This window comes from Lethenteron reissneri, chromosome 26 (assembly GCF_015708825.2).
Source record: "Lethenteron reissneri isolate LAM-NWPU_2019-01 chromosome 26, ASM1570882v1, whole genome shotgun sequence".
Classification (NCBI taxonomy): Eukaryota; Metazoa; Chordata; class Hyperoartia; order Petromyzontiformes; family Petromyzontidae; genus Lethenteron; species Lethenteron reissneri.
The window spans coordinates 19,495,471-19,513,879 of record NC_083804.1 but is presented as its reverse complement, the minus strand read 5'-3'; the positions used below and the strand labels follow the sequence as shown (position 1 = coordinate 19,513,879).

Here is an 18,409-nt window from a genome sequence, read left to right as displayed (position 1 = left end):
CCTGGCCGTTAGCTGACCGCATCTGGCCGTATCATATAACACGACACGCACTCAGTTACGTCCCCTGTGTGTTTAACAATCGCCTACGCGTCACGAGTTAATTGGTATTTGAATAGGGCGGGTTCAATTGCTAAATGCGGAAAGACGTCTTGTGGTGGGTCGCGATTACTGGAGTTTGGTAAACCTTGTATGATGTAAAACTTTCCGTCGACGAATAACATCTCAAAGCACAATGCAAATAAGTAGCTTTCAATGTATTAACAACAACGAAAATAATAGTTTACATTGAATTAAAAGCAAGAATTTAAACAAGTCCAGTGAACATTACAATGGTCTGTAATAATACTAGATGAGATTTTACACAAATCCAAGCAGGGCGAATTCTCGTCGTGTTCTACCCAATTCCAATCGTGCTACCAGGTGTGTTGCGATCCTTGACGCTGCAGTCAGTAACTGTGGCTCCTTTCCAGACGCGATTTTAGAATCGAATCTTAGACGCTGAATCTTGACAATTCGTAGAATCCCTGCGACTTGTTGCGTAGACCGGGAATGAAGGGGGGGAGGGGGGGACACCTTTTTGGATTCCTAGAGTTCAACATTCATGTCATGACGTCAATGCAGCCAGCATTGAGGGCGGCGGGTAAGCTCGGCCACCGTATTTGTTTTAGACGGCACGCTGTGTTTGAACAGACAGCCCCACTAATAACCTCATTCTCCTCGGGCAACCCATTGTGTCTTGTTTACGGAAGGTGTCGCCCTATGCGTGCATACATTGCACGCGCTGCTGGATGTATTTACACGCGGGTAATTATTGTATCAGACCTCATACGCTTTTACTGACTTTAGCGGCACATTTACACTACAGGATAGCATTCGGCGTGCAGTCCCTTCTCAGAAAAATAATTTACACCAATAGTCGTCTATGTGGTAAGACTTGAGCTTTTGTTAACACATCATCTCATATATGTATGACATATACGTATGCGTGGTGACAATGCCGGCACCGTCAACATGGCTAGAGAGATTAAATTTGCCCTGACTAAAGTAAAGTATAAGGTTATATATATTCTTTGGGTCTTTCGGTAAAGCCACGTAGATAGATCAAATAATAAAAAATAATAAAAAATAATTACAATATCACGACGTTTCGATCGCAACACAAGCAATCGCCATCAGGTGAGAAATATCGCGGGAGAGCTGCTGAGAATATATGGTGGGAGCGCTGCTAAGGTAAGGAGTTATAAAGGTGTTGGGATGGGTGTAGCCCAAGGGTCAGTGGGAGGGACGAGAGATGAAATTTGCATGTAAATGGCAGATCTGGTAAAGCTTGGAGGAATCTTGTGCAAGCCTCCTGTGCCAGTTCAGGAGCAGCTTCTTGCAACTCCGTCACTCTTAGCACCTCCTCCGCGCGTTCCCATGCTCGCCTCAAAATGGCGCCCGCTGGCCACGGGAGGTCTTCCCGAGACAAAATGGCACCCACCATGTGTGCGGACCCCCGTCCGGAGCCCCTTGCTCCCGCTCCTATGGAAGCTCCCGCTGGATTTTCCCCGCTCTCCTCCCCACCATCCCCTGGGGTACGCTCCTCGTGCCGCCCCGCGCCCTTCTCCACATGGTGGTCCTCCGCCATGCTGCTTGGTCGGGGAGTGACCGTGGGAAAATCTCAGCCATTTTCCCCGTCGATGTGCAGCTCCCGCTCTCTCCGTCGATGTGCAGCCGCTCTCTCTCTCCATCGACGTGCAGCCGCTCTCTTTCCGTCGACGTGCAGCTGCTCTCGCCGTTGTGTGTAGCCGCTCTCCCTCAAAAGCGCAGCGGCTGTCCCACAGATGCGTAGCGGCCGCCGCGCCGATCCGCTGTGGCTCTGCGCAGCCTCGCAGCCAACGGGCTTCGTAACCGGAGTCCCGGGTCCCGAGTCCCAGGGCTGTCAGAGGGATGACCGTCTCTCCGTTCTCGTCCCGACGACACTACAGGTGGGTTTTTAAATACCCCACTCCTGACACCAATTGTAGTGTTGGAGCTTGCGGCTCATACACTCAGTCGGAGACGAGGTGGTCGCAGGAGGCACCGCCTCCTCTCTCACGACCACGCTGCCGTACGACCCGGCCCAGACACAACCCTGTCCGCGTTACACCGGCGGCATCAACCGAGACAGCCAACCACTGTCCGGTCGCGCAATAATCAGGTGAAGGCGGCAGCAACGGAGGCGGCGATGACGACAGCGACGATGAGACGAGTCCACTCCCAGAACCGGCAGCCAGGAGCTCTCGCTCTCGGCGCGGCTTGGCTCCGCCCTAGCCGCGCCTCCCTCCTCGAACCCACCAGAGGGTTCCAGGGGCCTCCCTAGGAGGTCTACCGTGACCCTTGTCACAGTCCCTCCACCCTGCCGGCACACCTGTGTATATAAATCAACGGCATGTGCGCTGTGTCCACCTGCAGTTGCTGCTGTTGCACAGCAGTCGGCGCTGTGTCACCACACATGTGAAAGTGAGTGTGCATCTGTACAGCTGTAGTGGGGAGGGTAGTGTAGCGGTTCGTGCGCTGCGCTACGAACCCGGCCACCCGAGTTCGATTCCCGCTCATGGCCAACACCAGTCACAATTATCTGGACTGGTCCTGGGCCTCCCCTAGGTCGACTCAGCCTAAAATTTTGACCTGGTGTGGTGTGTAAACATCGCCACTGGGGAGTCAAAGGCGACCTGGCGTGGTGTTGGCCACCCACTCCCCTGTGTGCCGTGTCGGCCTTCATAGCTGCTGCTTGCTAACAGCGCTTGCCCCAACAGTCTGTGTAGGATAATGTTTAGGCTACACAGGGATCGTCGTCGTTGAAATGTGTGCGTGCCTCCACCCCCCCCCCCCCCCATGTGTGGGCAATTGTGAGGACTCATTACGCCCCTTCCGGCAGGAAAGCCAGTATAATGACTTTTTCTATTTATCAGACTTTACGTTATGTTTTATTTACTATACGGTATATATTACGTGACAACTTACGATATTTTTCTTATTTTTGAGTTTAACAATGCTTCCCTATTTTGTTGAACCATAACACTGACCGTATGTGCATTTAAATGCAGCAATTTGCAGTGTTGCATTCGACTTACGAACGGGCGTAAGAACTGAGTACGTTCGCAAGTCGAGGACTGTCGAGGTTGTTAAATAAAAAAAATCCGACATATTCGAGGAAACCGCACTTGCTGTACTGCCATCTTCTGGCCGTGTCGTAGCACAGCGGGTTTGGGAGTTTCACAAGATCTGCGTTGATCCATCAACCCCTGCCTCCAAAACGCTGGACAAGATGAAAATTACCACCACACCCGCCTATGGGGCCGTCCATAAATGACGTCACGCACCTAGGGGGGGGGAGGGTGAGACGTCAGACAGATGTGTGACAAGGGGGGGGGGTGGTTGAGAAATGTGACGTCACATCAAAATGCGCAACTTTAAATATAAACAACACGTTCTACTTAATGAAATATAATTGTTAGAAAGACACTATTTTTTAAAATTAATTTTCATCATTAACTATTTGATTATTTAAATTGACTAAGGTCACCTTTTATTTATTCCATGAAGGAGAATTTTGCTTCTCCATCAGAGAATGGAGAAGCTTACATTTAGTTATTAAACATTTTGATTTTAATGATTCTACCAGGGCTTTTCATTCTGTAGAATGAATATGTGATTGTTATAATTGTACTCTCCATTTTGCTTCATTCTACTACAAAGTTTTAAGTACAGTATGTTTTTATATTTATAATTACTCTTAATATATGATAATTATAGGAGAATTTCAATATAATATTCTGAACATCTGCAGTTTTAGTTAGACGATGAATATTTTCAAGTGAATTTTATGCAAAATTTCAGCTTTCCAACGCCTCCTTTTTAATAAATGTTTTCTCCTACAACATCAGAGTGCAGCGCCACATTAAATACGCACTACAATGACAATAGTTTAAAGCGACTTGAAGCATGCTTTATTTTCAAAATGGAAATATGGTTTTGGGGGGGGGGGGGGGGGGGGCAGAGCTTTGTGACGTCATATTTGAGGGGGGGGGGGGTCTGACTTTTTGTGACGCCGTGTGACGAGGGGGGGGGGGTCAAAAAACGTCAAAAAACGCGTGACGTCTTTTATGGACGGCCCCTATGCTATATACAGCACTTACATTATCATAGTCAATTACGACCATTAAAGGATAAAATAAAAACTTTAATTTTAATGTGAATAGACAGGTATATGTAAAAGAAAACTTATTGGTATTTACATTTTTCAATTTAGCATGACGTCACTATCGCCCACGCTCGCTGTGACGTCACCTTCCAGTCAGACGCCGCTGCGCGCGCGACGACACTTTTCAGCGACATGACGTCATCCGCGCGCCGGCGCGTCATCCCTACACCGTGACGTCATTCCACGCCATGGCGTCGCTGTGCGCGGGGACGCGCGACTCGCGCGTGCTCGTGTGCGCGGGGGCGCGCGCGCTGCTCCTCGCGCCCCCCCTCGGCGAAGGGTACGTGGGGGGGGGGGGCACGTGGGGGGGGGGGCACGTGGGGGGGGGGTACGTGGTGGGGGGGGGGCACGTGGTGGGGGGGGGCACGTGGTGGGGGGGGCACGTGGTGGGGGGGGCACGTGATGGGGGTGGGGGGTTGGGGGTGGGTACGTGGTGGGGGTACGTGGGGGGGTGGGGGGCACGTGGGGGGGGGGGGTACGTGGTGGGGGTTGTGGGGTGCGGCGCGTATCGCGCACATGTGACGGCGGGTGGGGGGTGCACGCCCCCCACCCACCGCGGTGCCTGCGGTGACGGCGGCTGTACAGCCAATCCACCCCAGAGCCCGTACACACCTGGGTCTGTTACGTTGGTGGTCTCAACGTGCACCTAGCTTGGCACAGGCGCCGTGGTGACGTCAGCACGTCGCTTGCGGTGGCTTTGGTTGCGGTGCAGCTCAAAAGTGGCAACCCATCACTCCATGAAGCTCTGCGTGTGTGTGCGCGCTCGCAAACGGCACTTTTCCCCAACAATCTGAAGGCTATCGGTGGTGGGGGGGGGGGGCAACCTTTGTCTCTGTGTGCACCTCTCCAACATGTTGCCCGTGTCACCGTCTTGTGCCAGAGAAGCGCGAGTGATGGAGTTCGACACACGCTCGGACACGCAGGGGCAAGCGCCGGGCACGTGAGTCTCAACAAAGTGTTACTGACCACGGCATGCCCCCCTTTACCCGTGTGCCGTCGGAGCACGTCTGGTCGTGAAGGCACGAGCCGGATCGGTTGTGGGAGCAGAGGCAGCACGGCTGGGGGTCATGGGTTCAGATCTAGGTTAAGCACGCTGTGAGTAAACCTTGCAGTGGATTGATGGTTTCAGTTTAGTCCTAGATTTTGAAGTTTACGTGACTGCAAGGATTCATACTCTTTGGTTTTTTTTCGGTAAAGTCACGTAGGTAATTTTTTTAAATAAATTAAATCACGACGTTTCGGAAGCAACACAAGCCTCCGTCATCAGGCGTCACTGCTCAAGTAAAATTGCTGTAGCAATTTGTAGTCGTCTATTTTACTCCACAATAGAGTCTGCGATGTGATAGAACTCCGTGGATAGCCCCCTCAAGTAGAGTGTGCCAGCCTCGCTGAGTGTAATACACGATTGCCCCCCAGAGCAATTAGGTTGAATTGCCATGATTTTTTTCAAAAGTGTATTTCTGGTCTAATTTTTACCATCTGGTTGAATTCTTTTTGCTCTTTTTTTCCCCTAGTGTAGTTTGTCCACTTCATCAGCTTGACGTTAACAATATTATGTTATTTGCGTGTAAAGCAAGTGACCGATTTCAACGCAATTATGCGTCTACAGTATAGTGAGTAAAACTAGATTCGAAGCGTTCGTGACTGCAGGAATTACTCTTTGGTTCTTTCCGTAAAGTCCCGTTGAAAATATTATTTTATTTTCTACGTGACTTTACCGAAAGAACCAAAGAGTATAGTGAGTGTGATGAATACTTCAATGTGACGATTCAGTGCAATGTTACACACCGACTGCTCTAATACTATGTTCATGGCGTTCCCTCTGCACGTGCCAACGACAGTGTGAGTGCGGGCGCGCAGGGCCTGATCCTGGCCGCCTGCCTCTCGTCCAGGGGGGATCTCATCGCCATAGCCGACGATTTCAAACGGCTGAGCGTGTTCCACGTGCGGTCCTCCTGGGAGAGGCTTTTCTCCTGGTGCGTTCACACCACACGCATTCGCTCGTTGACTGCGCACAGCAATCGTTCGCAGGTTGTGTGCACAGCACTGCATGCAAGTATCCGTAGACGAGACTCGAACTTTTTGACCCGTGACCCGACCCGCGACTTTCTGACCTCACCCGAATCCGTAACCCACTTCAATACCGCCGTTTGACCTGAAATCGATGCACAAATAACATGTCTAGAATTGACGTCTTGTGTTTGGATGATGTGTTATTTTTTTCACGAAAGTGAGAGTGTAAAACCTACATTTCAAGTTGCTCAAAATGTAGTGGTGCCCAGTTTCTAGACGAGTAGTCGTGTACGCTAAATCTAAAATAAATTATGTGTGGTTCATCGCGAGTCATCTGCGAGTGTCCCATGATGAACACAACCTGACCCGCACTCAAAACGCAGGCCAAACCCACCGGCTCTTTGGTTCACGTGCTGGTACCCAACGCGATGCAGGACTAACTTCCCTTTGTTTATCCAGGAGAACCTCGTTAAGATTCATGACTCCCGCAAGAGGGATTGTGCATTGGGATTTTTGCCAATTCCTTAAAGAGTGTTTTGCGAGTTGGTGGAAATTTGAGTTTCCGTGGAAAACAACCCCTCCCTTCACGGACTCAAAACACAAACAGATGGATTGGCAATAATAATTTGATTTTGCTTGATAATTTCTATTTTGTCACAGAATACAGGTTTGGAAAAAAATGTCATATTTAACTTGCACCACAAAGATTTGAATAGCAGCAACGCCCGATGTATCCCTTCTGGTCTGATTCACTGAACCATTCCATCGTGTTTAATGGACAAGGCCTGTGAGGCCAAAATTCATCATCATCATCATCGTTCTTCTGAGTGACTTACAGTGCTAAGTTACAGAGAGCAGTGCTTCGAAATCCATTATTGTACTGTGCTTCTCTGCTGGCCTGTCTGTGCTCCCCACCTTCGCCAAGCTGCACTAACCAGCATGGTGAAGTGTGTTCAAATAACCCCTCAATCTCTAACATCATAATGCCAGGGCCATACACGAGCCCAGGAACATCGGAGAGTGATGCAAAGGTTGTCTGCACTTTGCTGCCCCCATCTCCCATACAGCCCAGATCTGGCACACTTCGATTTTCATCTGCGCAGTTATTTGAGGAATGCCCTCCAACTCTGCTGCCCCAGTAACTCTGTTGTACTGGACGCTGCTTGCAGATGACTACTTGATACAAATGAATAATTTTACAGTGAAGGAATGGTTACACATGGGTACAAGTACATAACAGAGCAAGGAGACTTAAACAATAACAAAGTCTTTATTGTACTCTCATGAGTGAATCTTAAAAAATATATAAGTTGAAGAAAAAAATGTAACGGCAAATATTCTTTGGTTCTTTCGGTAAAGTCACGTATAAAGAAAAAAATAATAAATAAAGTAATAGCATTTAATTTATTATTTTTTCTTTATACGTGACTTTACCGAAAGAACCAAAGAATAATTCCTGCAGTCACGAAAGCTCCAACGTTAATAACGCCAAATAGTTTTCATAAAATTCACACAAATTATAAACAATCATAACATACATGTTCCGGTGCATGTAAACATAAGAAGTAATTTAATTTATGCATCTCTGCATCGTCACTTGCCTCTTAGATATGATATGCGCATCTCTCGCCCAAATCCACCCCTCATCCCTCACTGTCTTCCCCGGAAGATTTGCCGGTTTATCCCAGGATGTTTCTGTTGCGCGTCGTCGCTTTAAGATGTTCTCTGTTCATATTTTGTTTGTTGCGGTTGCACCCGACTCAAGAGCCGCATGCCTCACAAGGCTATACCGAATAAATGAAACTTGTCACTCCACTCCTCCGCCCCTCCCCCGCTGCAGCTCGGTCCCACGCTGTTGCACGGCACTGGCATTGGTTCCCGATGGGCCCCCGGCGCCCAACGGTGAGAACGGCGGAGCCAGAGACGCGGCTGGGGGGGCGATCGTGCTGGCCGCTGACCGTGCCGGGGATGTGTACCACTTCCGAGTCACTCCGGGGTCGCCGGCCCGGATCGCGGAGGAGGCAGTCAATGGACAACCCCTCCTGGGACATCTTTCCATGCTGTTAGATTTGGTAAAACACGTGGCGCCGACTCGCACACATTTACAGTTGCAGCAAAACTTCACTGCACCTTGGCGATGTGAGGGGGTGCTCTTCTCTGATGTTCTTATTCATATTTATCTGCAAAAAATTACTCCCGTTTCGGTATGGTTATTCATGGATAATTAGAATGACTTTGCCACCAATTCCGTCATAGTTGAACCTTAACTGCCAAATGAGAGTCTATTCTAAAGGAGAAAATAATTTGGCCCCCCCTTCCAAGTTTGTCCGTGGATTATAGATGCATTTATACGTTGGACATTGAGGTCAATTCATGCGTGTGGATAATAGGAAGACCAAATAATGTGGGCGTGGGCAAGATGAGTTTTATTGTGTAATCATCGACTAACCAATTCAGTTGCGATTGGCTGGCAGTGGGTGTACGTGAGCTTGACCTTTCTGTTTCCACACATGTCACGATTGTCCCGTGTCCTCCCTGTATTTCCACGTGTCCTGCAACTTGCTTGTTTTACAATGTTTCCTGCATTCCCTGTGTCCTGGTGTCTCAAATGTCCCCGTGCTGTGCTTCTCCCAAGTGTCCCCACTCTCCCAACGCCCACGTGTTTGTCATATTCACTGCATTCACCTCATCTCTTGTACCCCTGTCTCCTCGGTCCTCATGTCTCCATCTCTTCCATACCTGAATGCTCGCTACGTTCTGCCTGTTCCAGTGTCTGTAACCCTCATGCCCGTTTTGCCTCTATCGTCCCTCATTCCCCGTATGTCCCGTGTCCCCGCGTTCCCGCATACCCCATGTCTGCTGTGTGTCCCGTACCTTCACGTCTCCTCATCTCTCACATCCCCCGTGTTCCCCGTGTCCACAGGCAGTGACGGAGGATGCTCGCTTTGTCGTCACGTCTGACCGCGATGAGAAAGTGCGCGTGTCTCTACTGGACGCTCCTCACAACATCCACACCTTCTGCCTGGGCCATACCGCGTGGGAACCACACCACCACACCACCATACCAGCACACCAGCACACCACCACACCAGCACACCACCACCACACCAGCGCACCACCACACCACCACACCAGCGCACCACCACACCACCACACCAGCGCACCACCACACCACCACACCACCACACCAGCACACCAGCACACCACCACACCAGCACACCACCACACCAGCACACCAGCACACCACCACACCACCACACCAGCACACCAGCACACCAGCACACCAGCACACCACCACACCACCACACCAGCACACCACCACACCACCACACCAGCACACCAGCACACCACCACACCAGCACACCAGCACACCACCACACCACCGCACCAGCGCACCACCACACCACCACACCACCACACCAGCACACCAGCACACCACCACACCACCACACCACCACACCAGCACACCAGCACACCACCACACCACCACACCACCACACCAGCACACCAGCACACCAGCACACCACCACACCACCACACCAGCACACCACCACACCACCACACCAGCACACCAGCACACCACCACACCAGCGCACCACCACACCACCACACCAGCACACCAGCACACCACCACCACACCAGCACACCACCACCACCACACCAGCACCACCACACCACCACACCAGCACACCAGCCACACCACCACACCAGCACACCACCACACACCACACCACACACCACCACACCAGCACACCACCACACCACCACACCAGCCACACCAGCGCACACCACCACACCACCACACCAGCCACACCACCACACCACCACACCACCCACCACACACCACCACACCACCACACCAGCACACCACCACACCAGCCACACCAGCACACCACCACACCACCACACCAGCACACCACACCAGCACACCAGCACCCACCACACCACCACACCAGCACACCACACACCACCACACCACCACACCAGCACACCAGCACACCACCACACCACCACACCAGCACACCACCACACCAGCACACCACCACCACCACACCAGCACACAGCACCACCAGCACACCAGCACACCACCACACCAGCACCACCAGCACACCACACCAACCACACCAGCCACACCAGCACACCACCCACCACCACCACACCACCACACCAGCACACCAGCACACCACCCAACCACAACCAGCACACCAGCACACCACCACCCACCACACCAGCACACCAGCACACCACCACCACACACCAGCACACCAGCACACCAGCACACCAGCACACCACACACCAGCACACCAGCACACCACCACACCAGCACAGCACACCAGCACACCACCACACCAGCACACGACCACCACACCAGCACACCAGCACACCACACACACCACACCAGCACACCAGCCACACCACACCACACCAGCACACCACCACACCAGCACACCACCACACCACCACACCAGCACACACACCACACCAGCCACACCACCACACCAGCACCCCGCACACCACCACACCAGCACACCACCACACCACCACACCAGCCACACCAGCACACCACCACACCACCACACCACCACCACCACCACCACACCAGCACCACCTCACACCAGCACACCAGCACACCAGCCACACCAACACACCAGCACACCAGCACACCACACCCCACCACACCAGCACACCCCTATCACACCAGCACACCACCACACCACCACACCAGCACACGACCACCACACCAGCACACCACCACACCACCACACCAGCACACCCCTATCACACCAGCACACCAGCACACCACCACACCACCACACCAGCACACGACCACCACACCAGCACACCACCACACCACCACACCAGCACACCACCACACCACCACACCACCACACCACCACACCAGCACACCAGCACACCACCACACCACCACACCACCACACCAGCACACCAGCACACCAGCACACGACCACCACACCAGCACACCAGCACACCAGCACACCAGCACACCACCGCACCACCGCACCACCACACCAGCACACCACCACACCAGCACACCACCACACCACCACACCAGCACACGACCACCACACCACCACACCACCACACCAGCACACCACCACACCACCACACCACCGCACCACCGCCTTATCGCAACACGTAACAACGCACACCGATATACCGCACTACACCACACATTATGTTACCTCATCGCAAAACCAGCACACTATCCATCTCTACGCACCACAGCACCACCTTACTCATCACCACATATGACTTTAGGTGGCCAAATTTTTAATAATCTATTCGTTGCTTTCCTCGTTTTGACCGTCCCGTTTTTTATTGGACATTAAAGATTCCTTGACGTCATTCGCAAGAGTGGACCAATGTGCATCGGCATCATGGTCCAAATTTGACACGTTTGATAAATTACCCGTAAAGTTCTCCGTTGGTATTTACGTAGCAATGACCTCCTCCTTACTGCGAAAGAACCCTACTGAAAGAGAGTCACGAGACTCGGTGAATCTTTCCTGGGTAAACAAGTGTAGAGAAGTCCCCACGGACGTACTCGGAGACGGAGCTAAGGTATGGGCTTTCGCCAGGGTTTATTAAAGCTTAATAATAATACACAAGGGTACACAACTCCCAGGGGCTAGGGCTCCTACTCTGAGTCCGGGTCCCTGCCGGCTAGCTCAGGTCTCTCTCTCTCTCTCGTGTCGGATCGTGGACTCTACCGACTCCACCGACCGGAGAGAGAGAAGCACCTCTACGGCTACTACCACCGGCTGCTCCCCTGACTCCTTATTCGATCCCTCTCTCTCTCTACCCACTGGTTCCCTCTTCACCCTTCTTACTCTACCCGTTCCCACAGTGACCCCGCTCACGTCACGGGGTCTCCCCTAAGTGACGTCATCGCACTGAACGGGGCACACCTGAAGTCACGTCCCCATTTTACTCCTCTACGCAAGCATAATAATAGTGACGATAAAATACTGTCCAGGCTGAGTCTTGCGTATTCATTTTCGAGACGTGAAAAGGTCGAGTAGCTTCCGGTTGACGTCATGTTCTCCCCACCATACTCGGCACACATTGAACTTGCGCCACATCGTGCTACACCGCAGAAAAATCCGCTGCACTGTACTCTGCGCGTGACGATGGCTTTGTGCGTTGCGTGTGTCGCTTCAGGTTCGTGAGCCGAGTGACTCTGATGAAGAATCATCCAGATAAGCTCCTCACAGGTTCTGGGGTGAGACTTTTTTAAATCCTTTATATTAAGTTCGCTTGCTTGCTTACGACCGTGCAAATCTTTCGGTCGTTTTTTAACCCACTTCCCGTGATCCAATCGAGCTGACATTTTCCACACAGACTCGTTGTGCGTGACAATTAATGTTCGTGAACATTTTTTTTCCAAAATGTTACACTTTTTAGGACAAAAATATTATATTTAATTACCAATTGCTTAATGGTGCAATGCAATCATCTGACCTATAGGTGGCAGCCATCTCAAGTCAGAGGACGAGAGGACTCTAGCCGCCACGCATATAAAGGATTTATAGTGAAAAACTTTGTTTTTACGGGTTAATTTTTTTAGTGACTCTGATCGAAGTGAATCCTTTGCGTGTGATAGTACACAGAGGGCTTCACTAGCAATGGCACGCGGGTGGCTATGTAATGACATTCTGTGGCTGAGATGGCACACCAAAATTAAGAAAAAAGGAAAGGCTTTTTTTTTACTTTCTGTCTGTGTTTTTGTCTGCATGTCCGTATATCTCCGTGTCTACATGCGTATTTCTGTGGGTTTGTGTCTCGGCGAGTATTTATGTGCGTGCGTGTGTCTCTCTGTATTTCCCTGTCTCTATGTGTGTATTTCAGCGTGTGTGCATGTGTGTCTCCGTGTCTTTCTCTGTACCTTTGTTGCCATAGCTGGTTTTTTCACACCATTACCACCATGGAAACACCTCCCCTACTAATTAGTTTTTACTGCAATTTCACTGATTTTATTATTATTAATTGACGATTTGCGTGAACGTTGTGACAAACTCATAGCCTTAATCATGGGTCATCCATGTAAAATGTGCGGCTTTATCTCTGTTCAGTGCTTTGTGAATTCATCGTTTTACCCCGTTGTGGTTGGTGCACTCTTCCAACGAACAACCGTGAAGGCATTTGAAGGGTCTCTAATGGCAATGCTGCATTTTGCGTGCAGAGGGCGACAGTGACCTGATAGGATGGGTGTGCAGAGACGCAGGCATCGTGGATGATCAACACGTGTACACGTACAGCCCGTTTGTCAAGCTACTGCTGGATGACGCCCTCCCAATGTGGTGTAGATTGTGGGGGTTAATTGACCATACTTCACAACAATTATGTTTCGTATGGCTGCTGATGTATATGCAGAGAAAAAAACACTTTAACATTCGGGTGTTCAAGGCAGATAATACACGCTGGTCAGTGTCGGTTGGGGAAGCCAGACAGTATAGGCAGAGCATCGTACAGCACGACAATGCATTGCCCTCTGGTGACAACGTGTCCCCGTCTATAACACCGTTATGTGTATGGTGGGCACATATCCTTGCTGTATGTAAACATTCCCAATTGTCATGTTCTCACTGCAGCGAAACTTAGTTGTAATGTTCCCACTCTGCGTGTGTTCCCGTATCTACGCCCCATGTTTTTAATTCCCCGATTTCCCATTTTGTGTAATGGTGCAAGTCACAGTGTCCTTGAGATGCAGTCGCGTTTCTGTATTTTAGAAATCATAATGTTTAAATGTATTGCACTCATTGTTCTACGAATAGTGTTTCGGAGAACAATGACATTGTCACCTTTCCATTCAATTTGTCCGATCCAATGGAAATCCTAACTTGGAAATGATTTTGTGTATTTGTAAATAAGTCTTAAAAGGTACTTTAAATTGTATCTCGCACTTTACGCTGAAATGAATCCACGGAACAGGATGGTACAGTGCGCCTGTGGGACTTGACCTCTGGCCGGGAGATCAGCTCCTGCAACCTCAACCCAAGCCCTACCGAGCAGCACAAGGTGACACACACACAAAGATAAAGATCCCCCTCGTAGCGTTAACAGGTTTGGGGCAAGTGCTGTTAGCGAGCACCTAATGAAGACCGGCACGGCACACGAGGGGGTGAGTAGCCAGCACCACGCCCGGGCCGCCTTTGTCTCCCCAGTGGCAATGATTACACACCACACCAGGTACTCACTTGAAGCCGAGTCAACCTAGGGGAGGCCCAAGACAGGTTCAGATAATCGTCACTGCTGTTGGCCATGAGCGACAATCGAACTTGGGTCGCCGAGTTCGCAGCGCTACGCACGCACACACACACACGATGCTCATCTTGTTTTACATGGACTCGTTTGGTGGTACTGCTCGTCAATAACACTGCGGTCTTAAAGAAAATAAAAATAAGTGACAATTCAGACAATGGCCCTTCTTCATAGTACATATCGGATAAGGTGATGGCGACAACACGCCTCGTGCGTTGTATGAGCTGTGTTGGTTTGCACTCCTACAGGCCGTGTAAGTCTGAATGGGAGGCCGTTATGTGTTAATGATGGATATGAGATGTCCATTGACTTAAAGCAGGGCTTGGCATGTGCTTATAATCACGTAGCACACGAGACTGAGAACTGCCTGGTGGCCATCCCCATGTAACCTGTCTCGTAGAGTCACGAAGAGGGGTCGAGGGTTGTCATGATTCATCGGTTGAACGGCGAGATGGAATTTAAGCATTGTGAGCCCATCGATCAGTTATACGGATAATATGCAAATTGTGCTCTGACGTAAATTTTTGACCAATGAAGAAAAAGTCAATTGGATTGGAGCTGATAAGGATGATATGCAAACTGCAAATAAGGTTGGAACACTAAAACAATAACAAAATATCGATTGTTTGTGGTTATGTTGTGGTGTTTGTGGTTGTGTTGTGGTGGTTGTGTCGTGGTGTGTACAGGGGAGCGCTGGTGCGTTACGACCCGAATTCGATTACAGCTCACGGCCAACACCAGTGACGATTATCTGAACCAGTCCTGGGCCTCCTGGTGCAATAGGCAAATATCACTACTCGGGAGACAAAGGCGGCCGGGCGTGGTGCTGGCCACCCACCCCCTTCGTGTGCCATGCTGCCCTTCATAGGTGTTCGCTAACAGTACACAGTACATTGTCCTTCAGTGTGTTAAGGCTATCTAGGGGATCTTTGTCTTTGATGTGTACAGGAGCATCCCGTGTCCTGCGTTGCGCACACGGCGACGTCGGACATGATCGCCGTTGTTTGTGAAGGGTGAGAAGCAGCATCAAGCACGCTCGCCCACGCTCACCCACGCTCACCCATGCTCACCCACGCTCACCCACTCTTACTCGCAACACACACGGCAACAGCTGCCGTTCGCCTGCAAGTGCTGGTTATATTGTCGCAGAGCTTGTGCCAAGCTAAGTTCACTCACTCGCCCACATACACAAAGATAATCCTTTATGGTGGATGCAGTTAGCGAAAGTTTGGTACTAACTTTATGCCAAGTCATTCTAAGGGAAGCTCAGAAGAAGTCCAAAAGCTTTCTACACGTCCCACACTCTCACCTCTCGCTCCGATTCTCATTTTATTTTCTATTCGCAGACTTCCTGGAGTTCACCTCCTCCACTTGGTGAACTGTGACGAGGAAGGCAGAGATCCCACAATGCACAGGTTGGGCGAGATGCTCGCTCCTGATTGGCCTGTGATGAGTGCCTCCTTTGACGGCCAATCACGGCTCTGGCTGTTGGGCGGCCGCCCCTGCCTCTGTGTGCGTGTCTACGCTGCACGGCATGAAGGGAAATTTGAGGTGCGTCGCCGGCTCCGGGTTTTCCACACGGCACACGCCCGGATGTGCGATTGTGGTGGGGGTTGTTGCTGATGGTGGTTTGCTGATGATGATGGTGGAGACGGTGGGTTTTGGTGGGTGTGTTGGTCTTGGTCACAGGTTATATTGGTAATTTATATCGCTAATTTATAGGAGTGGTTACAGCTTGGATTTTTGTGGCATTGATAGGCGGTGGTGACGGTGATACACCCACCTCTCTCTTGCAGCTTCTTCCTCTGTCTGAAGCGGAGTCATTGTCTCGCTCCCTCGCACAGATGCCCGAAGAATTACCAGGTTCGTAATACATATTGGACACAGTTTGCTACCTTAAGTAGGCCACCACTATCCCAGAAAGTGAGGTTTGAAGACCCGCGGAAGCATTCCGAGGAAATAAGCTTTCAAATTTGTATTTCTAGGGAGAGATTATGCTGGCTAAAAGCTAGCCGAACTATTGTGATGCACACACATCACATCTGTATAGTTTTGACATACCTTGCAAACACCGCTTATTGATGTACTAGGTAATCAGACGGTGTCTCCTTCATATTATCTGTCGGTCCTCATGACAAAGGACAGATTTATGAAGGGGGCATTATCTGCGTATACATTTTAATTACCTATACTCTCCACAGTCGACGAATCGACCCCATCGCTACCCATTAGGGACTTCCTGCCAGGGAGCACGTGTGCTGTATTAACACGCGCAAGCATGCGGCCTCTCACCCGCGCGACCCCTACCCCCGTGGTGCGTGCTCTCAGAGTCGGCGTGGTCGAGCTTCTCGGCGCTGTACCGGCACCCGATCGACGGCTCCGAGGTTTACTTCCAGCGCAAGGAGGAGCGTCTTGAGAAACGCAAGCGCAAGCACTAGAAGCCGCCACCCCACCCAACGGAAGATGGTTCTGGCACTGCTTTGCCGATGCCTACCAGTGAATGATTTCGTTTCCCCCAAAAGCTCGCACTCGTTGAAAACTGCCACGGAAACTTCAAATCGGACACACAAAGACGCGGGTCACGTGACTATGCCTAGGCTGTGTGAGCAAACGTCAAACGTACATTCGTTTCTTGCAAAAACTCGTGTTTTTTAATGACTCGACTGAACTCTTGTCGCCCTGTTGTGGCACTGCCGTATGATGTTGCTCACAATAAATGCGTTAATGGAGATGGTTTGCTGATGACGGTTTCCCAAGTGTGCCATGACCAGAGCTGTCCAATGACACGGTCGCAACGCCATGACGGAGCAGCAAGGAAAGGAAGGCCCCTTCCTCCACGTTAATACGGCTCAGCAGAGAGATGCCCTCACCATCATATTTCCCGTCCACTACGAGAGGTCTTCCTGTTTGCATCGGCGTCTGTTTCAAGAGGTGTGGTGTCACGTGGGGAGCGGTAGTGCAGCGGTTAGCGGCTGCGCTACGAACCCAGCAACCCGAGTTCGATTCCCACTCATGGCCAACACCACTGACGAATATCTGAACAGGGTTCTGGGCCTCCTCTAGGTCGACCCCGCCTCAAATTAGTATCTGTTGCAGTGTGTAAACATCGCCACTGGGAAGACAGGCGACTGGTGCATGGTGCTGGTCACCCACTACATCGCTAACAGCATTTGCCCCAAGACCCTGTTAAGGCTATAAGGGGGGTCGTTGTACGTGTGGGTCACGTGTGGGAGAGTGTGTGTACTTGGGGATCGGTGGTGCAGTGGTTAGCGTGCCGTGCCGGCCTTCATAGGCGCTCGCTAGCATCACTTGCTCCAGAAATCGGTTAAGGCGGGGGATCTTTGTCTTTCTGTGGGGAGTGGGTGCTGCAGTGGTTAGTGCGCTGTGCTATGAACCCAGCAACCCAAGTTCAAATCTCGCTCACGGCCACCATCGGTGATGTTTATCTGAACCGGTCCTGAGACCTCCGCTAGGTTGACTCATCCTCAGATGAGTACCTGGTGTGGTGTGTAAACATCGCCACTGGGGAGACAAAGGTGGCCGGGTGTGGTGCTGGTTGCCCACCCCCTCGTGTGCCGTGCCTGCCTTCATAGGTGCTCGCTAACAGCACTTGCCCCAACAGCCTGTGAAGGCTACACGGGAGATCTTTTAGCGCCTCTTCACGTGTTCCCCGAATGTCGTCACCGCTAAACTTGGGTGAACTGACAGGTTGAGCACTCGTGGGAACCACCCTGATCACCCCGGCACTAATGGAATAAGATTCCCTATCATCAGCAGTTTCTCCCTAAAGCCACCTAATAAATACGTGTTTAAAAAAATAGACCTCAAACATGGTGAGATCAAAATATCGTATTTAAGTGGCCTAATTTATGGATTAAAATGTGTTTT

The 18,409-nt window shown here is 50.9% G+C and overlaps 1 protein-coding gene across 1 annotated transcript; it reads left to right on the top strand.

Annotated features, from left to right (window-relative positions):
• Positions 1-4,357: 4,357 nt before the first annotated feature.
• WDR4 (WD repeat domain 4) lies at positions 4,358-17,252 on the top strand. The gene is given in 12 exon segments (XM_061560428.1): positions 4,358-4,391; positions 4,394-4,505; positions 5,106-5,165; positions 6,067-6,201; positions 8,079-8,310; positions 9,162-9,274; positions 12,422-12,482; positions 14,192-14,278; positions 15,470-15,534; positions 15,868-16,072; positions 16,318-16,384; positions 16,850-17,252. Coding segments are annotated over 12 exon segments (1,281 nt in total). The 3' UTR covers positions 16,960-17,252.
• Positions 17,253-18,409: the final 1,157 nt, after the last annotated feature.